The sequence below is a fragment of the Pyxicephalus adspersus genome, chromosome 4 (assembly GCF_032062135.1).
Source record: "Pyxicephalus adspersus chromosome 4, UCB_Pads_2.0, whole genome shotgun sequence".
Classification (NCBI taxonomy): domain Eukaryota; kingdom Metazoa; phylum Chordata; class Amphibia; order Anura; family Pyxicephalidae; genus Pyxicephalus; species Pyxicephalus adspersus.
Window position 1 is genome coordinate 63122396 of NC_092861.1, and position 7908 is coordinate 63130303.

General features: G+C 37.7%; 1 protein-coding gene across 1 annotated transcript in view; it reads right to left on the bottom strand.

Moving 5' to 3' along the window:
* LOC140328667 (glutathione S-transferase 3-like) overlaps positions 1–7908 on the bottom strand; it is an 18530-nt gene that overhangs the window by 4878 nt on the left and 5744 nt on the right. Inside the window, exons 2-4 of the mRNA XM_072408442.1 lie at positions 4512–4608; positions 2402–2453; positions 303–435 (exon numbers count right to left, since the gene is read on the bottom strand). Of these exons, the coding sequence (XP_072264543.1) occupies positions 303–435; positions 2402–2453; positions 4512–4598 (272 nt within the window). The 5' untranslated portion in view covers positions 4599–4608. The remainder of the gene's footprint in view (positions 1–302; positions 436–2401; positions 2454–4511; positions 4609–7908) is intronic.

The window sequence follows — 7908 nt, forward strand, 5'->3', positions numbered from 1 at the left end:
TTTTTTTTTTTTTTTTTTTACGTGATTGTGTTTCAAATTTTTTTTTATATTCATGATATCTACTGGACCCTTGTTCGGACATATTTCTGTAAGTTACAGGTCTACAATTTAAAAAAAAACATTTCATGAAAAACAGTGTACAGAAATCTAGACATCAGTGTAACGCCCAGGTGGTTAAACTATAGCACTTTAGTACAATACAATACAGCTGTTTTTATTCATTTACACATTTACACTCATTATTGAAATACGGTGCATACTGTTACCTTTATGATAAGGGTTTATTTTTAGTAAATACTCACAATACTCTCTCTTTTAGGTCCTTCCCATATATATTGTATTTTCCAGCTATGTAGCTCAGGATAGCTTTAGTTTGTACTAGTTTCATGCCATCTATTTCCACCATTGGAACTTGCTGAAACAGCAAATCTCCACCTAGGTTGAAAAAAAAAAATCCAAGGCAAGATGAGTAAGTAAAAGTTAATGTCCAAGCTGAGCCATCACAGTGTCAATTATGCAGCATCTCACATGTACCATACTTTTACCAGTCTTTATAAAGGTGCATGTTTTGTGGATATACTAGCCTTGGCTTAAAGCAAACAGATGAGGTGAGTAGACCACCATAATGAGAAACATATGGCTACCACTGCATACCTTCTAAAAATGCTAGTTGTAGTAGTAGTGTTTAACCTGTATAATTCTGTTAAATGGCAAAGGTCAATGCAAATAGAATATGACTGACTACACTAAAGTGCCAGCTTCATTTTTTCCACATTGTTATTACAAAAACAATAGTGCAAATGAGTTCAGTTGCTATGACTCTTTGCAAAACACCCCCAGCTCTTACCACAACACTGTCTCTATAATTATATATATATATATATATATATATATATATATATATATATATATATATATATATAAAAACTTATCAGACTAAAACTTGGCATTAGACTGGATAGGGACAGTTGAGAAGTGCGTAAAAACCCAGTATTCTACACTGAGCACCAGCTATCATGCAGTAAGCAGCAAAGTCAAATATATAGATAGGGTTTTTGGATTCCCTAAATTACTGTTGAACTTCTTGTGTGAGGGTATAAAGCTTTAGTGTATTTTAATTAAATAAACATTTAAAATCACTGTTACACAGGGGTGTAGTGGGCTGGGCACAGGTGGGAACGCTGTGCTCACACTTTTTTCGGGAATGGGCATGCATGGGCATTGCAGGTTTAGACCTGTAAAGGGAGAGTGGACAGGTTCTGGTATCATGACATCATTCTTGAGAAAGTTTCTTCCCCTTTGAGTGACACATAGGCAGGAGTGTAGTGGTTTACATTTACAGTACTGTGTCCCCTCTTTTTTTTTTTTTATGACTACACCCCTGCTGATACATTTATCGATTTTTTGTTTTCCAGTAACTACAGTTTTACATACTGTTCTATGGTGAATCTATTGCATTATTGTTCTTTTTAATACCAAGGATTGTAATTAGCTTACTTATTTGATAATGCTGAAGATAAACTAATTTCATTTACAAATGTTTACAGTGAATTTTATTTGATTTTTACATGGTAAATCAACATTTTTAAAAAGTTAGTTAGAACATTTCATTTTAATAAAACAGATATATAGGGTGACAGTTGCAACCTGCTGGCTTCAGCTGTCAATGTGTGTAAGGTACAGTTACATCTGCAGGTTACGGATTTTTTTTTTATGTCAATTTATTCACATGATCATGGACCATGCTGTACACTGATGGGTTATTGACCTTTACTGTAAACCAGTGGTTGTCAGTGACACTACTGTGTACTCATACTAAAAAAGAACGTACACAAACAGTCTTTCTACATAGAAAAGTCTTCTTGTTAGTATAAATTTACAGACTGTGGCAATCAAGTTGGTAAAGGAGTTATTTAATGTGAGAAATACAGTAGTTACCCTACTGAAAATACAGTTTACCTGGCTGTAAGGCCTATTTGTCTGAATACTTTCTTAGTTAGCAACGTTGAACATGTATGCTGATCAAAAATGTTTTAGGAATGTCAAGAATTGTTATCTGCATGCCTTTTCTGGGTTAGAGTGTTAAAATATCTGCACAACAAGAACTGATAGGAACCAGAGCAGAAAGTAGCACAGTAATAATTACCTGATAAAAAGTCCGACCCTTCCACATTTTAATGAAAAATAATCTAATCAACCATCAAACATTTTTAAAATCACATGTATATGTTCATTGATAAGGGCACATTTAATAGCCACAAGTTTTTATAAAAATAATGATTTAAACATCATCTCTTAAACTGTTTATTTACAGAATACTTAAAAAGGCAACAGTTCAGAGCCCAGTATAGGCAAATACTGCCTTTAAAACTAACCAACAAATAAAGTAGTAAATACGTACTTTTAACCAATTTTTCATATTCATCCTTTGATTCCAATAGCTTCTCTTCAAACTGTCAAGAAAAAAAGTCAAAAGACATTGGTTAAGCATGCTGGGAAATGTCTGTAGATACAACACTTGGAAGATGTCCATAGACATTAAAGAAAGGTTTGATATGTAGCATGTACAACTGCATAAACAATCCTCTCAAATTCATGGGCAGTTTTACAGCAATTCATGTCCCTGGTTCCCTCATAATTATAAAAAAAAATAAATGAACCTGAACTTTAGAATATATCGGCTCTATATAATCCTTTTCCTAGGTTCCCATTGGCTCGCTTTTTCATTCCTATATAAGTAGTGTGGATTACATTAACTAAATACTGTACATACTTATATACACCGCTTACCTGGCTGTAAGGCTGACCTATTTGACATCTTCTGCAGCTCATATCATAGTCATATCACCAACTAGCTCTCAGCTCACAATAGGTCATTAAAGTGTAAGGCCAGTTCGGGGAGTCCGTTAACTTACAAGTATCTTTTTGTATGAGGGAGGAAAGTCACCCAAATTCAGGGGTGAGGTACAAACTCAATGTAAGCAATGTTCTTCAGTGCAAGGCCAGAGAAAGGGAATTTTCAGTTGCTTCTTAGAAACTATACTGCCAAGTGCTATCTTCCACCTATGAGGAAGGAATTTTTGTTTTCAGCATAAAATAATGTTTTAGTCCATTATTGCACACAGCTCTTTTGACAATTGGGCACTAACACACAAAAGTACACCAGGCCTGGAGCAAAAACTCAGTCTAGAGGAGTGTCCTGCTAGTGGCAAAAGCCCTCACTTTTAGGCTGACCAGTCAAATGTATCCATGGGAGTGAAAACTCCATAGGCGGTCTATAACTCTATTAGGCTTAGTCTACATGGACTGTTTCCCCAGTCCAGGCTTTTAAAGCCTTTGTTTGAAGTCCCCATGCATTCCAATGGGCTAATCTACACCAGGACGTTTCCTTCAGGCACGTTTTGAGCTTTATTTTAAACGTTGCTTGCAACGTTTAAAAAATTAAAACGCTGGTAAATCGCGGGAAATCGCAGGAAAACGCGTCCATTGATTTTAATGGGAGCGTTTTCCTGCGTTTATGCATGCTAGAAATTGTCAATAAAAAAGCTTCCATTTATTTCAATAGAGGCTTTTACAAACGTTTTAACAATAGTCTGTGTCCTGTGTCACTATTCCATGTGTCATGCATGATTAATTACATGTACTATGCTGTTAAAAATTATGCCTATGCCTATGCCTGGCACGTGTGAAGATTGTCTGCCATTGTGTTTGCTTTTAGTGCTTTTCACACCTGCAAATGATGTCATTCATTATCACTTGTGTGTAGTCATTGTCTTTAATTGTGCTTCACTTTGCACTCTTTTCACTCTATTCTGTGTATACTGTTACATTTGTCACTGTACTGTTGCATGATCACATTATCACATGTATGCAGGGATGTATGTACTTACTGTACTTGCAGAAATCACTGCCCAGGGTTACAGTTTGCATTTCTACCAAGTGCTAAAATGCTTGTAGAATTGCGGTAAAATGCGGATAAACGCGGCATAGACGTTTTTCAGCTTTTTCCAGCATTTAAAAAAAAAGTTTTAAAACGTTAAAATAAGTGCATAAAAACGCTTATAAACTCAGTAGGAACGTTTACATGCCTTTTTACAAAACGTCCATGTAGACCCAGCCTTAAAGTTCTTCAGGAAGTAAAGGAATTTAGCAACTAACAGGGGCCCCTTAGTCTGAGCTTTTGTTTAGTTCTTACTCAAGCAGGTGGCAGTAGAACCCAAATCGGAAAAATAAATAAAGCTTTGCTAAATAAAACAAAAGATTAAAAAAAAAAAGTTTTATTTCCATTTTCACTACTTACTATAAATCATTCCTGTGTAACAAATAATTAAGCATTTGTTGCATTTTCAGAAAATTGAGCTCATGGAGGGTTTTCTGGATCGAGATTGATTGATTATACTACAGCGAAAACAGATTTATTAAAATGTCCAACAGATTATTAACTAAGATGACCATTTTCTAAGATTTGTATTAATTTGAGATGAATCAAGTCATCTTTGCCTTATACCAACCTCAACACCTACTGCAGCCAAAGCCCAACGGACAGACTCCATTCTCCCCCTTCCATTGAAGTAGTAAAGCACTGGTTTGTCACACATGGTTACAGCCCTAGAAAAATAAATGTATAAATAAAACGGTTATGAAAAAGCCATTGCACAGTCCTTTCAATAGTATAATACAAGAAAAAAAATGTTCTCTCACATTGCAGATTCATGGGATTGATTTATTGAAACAATGCCCTTTTTAGGGTACTTATTCCATGTACACACATACGATTTTTGCCACTAGAAACAATCTATCATGAATATTTCCATTGACAGAAACAAAAATGAGTGCTACACACACAGCATCTGTTCTGTTCTATGGAGAGGGGAGGATGAGTGAGCACCACACTGTACTCTCCTCCATTGGAGGATGCAGCCTATGTGGTAAGAATATCCCATGATTGCTGAATAGAATATGACAAGGAGCTTTTTATGCCTGCATAGTCAGGCTTACAACATCTCCTTTCGATGCTGAAATTATTCCAGGCCACTGCAAGCACAAGAACATGTGACAATCCCAATGCTTTTTGGCCGAAAGTTGAATTCTGAGTAAAATTAAAAGGTTGCCCTTGCACTGTATAGGTTATTTGCTAATTTTATGTTTGTGGTTTCTCTTTTGAATCATTTTGTGTTTACCGAATTCATTTCTGGAATTAGTTAAACAGGGAGTTGCAGAATTCTGAATCGGAAAAGGAGGAAAGAGGGTTGTCACGAAGAAGACATTTTACTTGAAGCCTTAACAACCACCTACAGTTATAAGCTTCCCCATTACTATCTAGGCCAGCGGTCGCCAACCGGTCGTCCGCGAGAAAATTATGGTGGTCCACGGGCCACATACCCTGTACAGATCCCAGGCTCAGGGAATTGGGCAGGTTGTGTCTCTGGACACAGTGGGTGGGGTTCTGGCATCATGATTTCACTATGGGGGAGGTTTCTCCCCCTTTGAGTGACACACGGCTCCCCGCTTGATCTGGAGCCGGTAATTTTAGTGGTCCACGGGAATGAAAAGGTTGGTGACCACTGCCCTAGGCTGGCTATGGCCTAGGTTGGTCTTAAGCTGCGTACACACTTCCAATTTTTATCGTTGTAAATGAACGACGAACGAACGACCGATTGGCCAAAAATCGTTCGTAAAAAAAGTAACCAACGACGCCGACGAATGAGGATAGTCGTTGGAAATGAACGACCGGACCGGCGGATCGGACGACGATCGTTGACCATCTATCGTGTGTACGGTCGTTCAGTGATCGTCCATGGTCTGAGCATGCTCGGTGAACGAACGTTCGCTCACTTCCTGTGGTGCACGTCACTTCCTGTATCGTTCAAACGATCGCATCTATCGTGTGTACAATATCTTTGAACGATCGTGTCGTTATCTGTATGTACAGGATCGGTGCCATACGATCGTTCGCAAATATCGTGCAGGATCGTTCGTTGTTCGTTTACCAACGATAAAAATTGGAAGTGTGTACACAGCTTTATGAGAAATCCAGCCCTGCTCACACTGTAGAACAAAGGTAACAAATACAAATAAGTAAATAGGAGTTACAGCTATTTCCCTGATGTTCCAGGAAAAAGGGACTTTGCTTCTAAGATAACTTTTCTTCTAGTTATTCCACTTACCTGTTCTTGCAAATGAATGCAGGTCCAGTCAAAAATAAAAGTTCCAACTCTTTATTTTACACTCTTTAGAGAATTTCACAATTTTTCAGCTCATTTTCTGTATGGCTCTCAGCATCCAAGAGCACTACACAGTATTCACTAAACAGAAGCTTCTTGTGTTACTCTGCTCCAGTTCTTTGGCTCCTGTACTACTATCCAGGGGGACTACTAGGGGTCACACGCTATCTTGGCCCAGGCTCCAGCCCTGGGGCCACTCCTTGGAAACACTCCTCTGTTCTCATGAAATTTCTCCAACAAGAGACTCTCCCTGTGAAAGTTAGGTTTAAAATCTCTCCAAAGGAAAGATGGCTTCCCAAAGACTCATCGGGAATAACATATGTTTGTTTTTACAAACCATCTAATGACAAACAATTGCATTGTGCTAGCCACAGACAAGGAACATACATTCAACAGGGAGTTCAAATATGTGAGTGCATAATCCCAATGCAAGATCTTTCCATAAATATATGGTATAGTATATAGTAGGATCAAAAACCAAAGTAGAGACATTTTTGAGTAACACTAACCCAGCATGTAAGCCACAACATTATCAGTTTTTTAAAAAGCATGTCAAAAACTTGCTATACTGCCAAAATGTTTTTGGTTTTTTTTTTTACAAAGGTGTCCGTAATTTATATAGATAACCAAATTTTTGTACAATGTCTAATTGTTGTGTAGTCTTTGATGAGCCAGGTGAAACAAAAATAAGTTTGAGTTTGTTTTTAAACATGGAACCATGTTTTTAAACTTGCAAGTCATATTTATCTGTTTAAAGATAAGGCACAACACTCAAACATATCATACAGGAGCGCGCAATGGGTTTTACCAATTAGCTACTAAACACACGCAATGGTTCAGCGCAACAAAAACTGCATGTGTTAACCATCTTAAAGGTTAAATATATTCACATACATCCTAGAAAGTGTTTTTAGGCAAATAAAAACAAACAAACAAACTTTGACCTGTATAGCAAGTAATTAAAGGTGAATTCTGAGCTACAAAAAAACATTTGTCGTAAAATAAATATACCAGTATTTTTACTGACTAGAAGTATACAGCTGTCAATGTATGTAGAGTTTAGAAAGGAGCACTTTAAGTGGAACCAAACCCCAAGACCTGAAACTGAGATACAGTGTTCCCTCGCCACTTCGCGCTTCATGTCTTGAGGCTTCAGTGCTTCGCGGGTTTTCTGTACATACCACAGGCTCTCATAAAGGCGCGTGATTGGTGCGACATCCACCAATGAGAGTACGAGTGTTGTCTCGCATACTGTATTTTAGTGTTGTGCTGGCGATAACTTTTGTTTAAGCGATAACTTTTTTATTAATTAAGTCCTTATAATGCCGCCTAAGCGCTGTGCCCCTGCGAAAGCTTCCTCCGGGGCGCCCAAGAGGAAGAAGATGATGACCATCAGCGAAAAAGTGAAACTTTTAGATATGATCAAAGAGGGCAGAAGTTATGCATCTGTAGCATGCCATTACGGGGTGAATGAATCTACAGTGCGGTACATCAAGAAAGAGGAAGCAAACATCCGCAAAACTGCTTCAATAAAGAAGCGAAACGTGTGGTAACTCCGCGTAATAAGAGAATTGTGAAAATGGAAGCTGCACTGGCATTGTGGATTGCTGATTGCAGGAAAAAGACAGTGAGTTTGGACACCAATATGATCAGGACAAAGGCCAAAGCTCTCTACGACCAAATC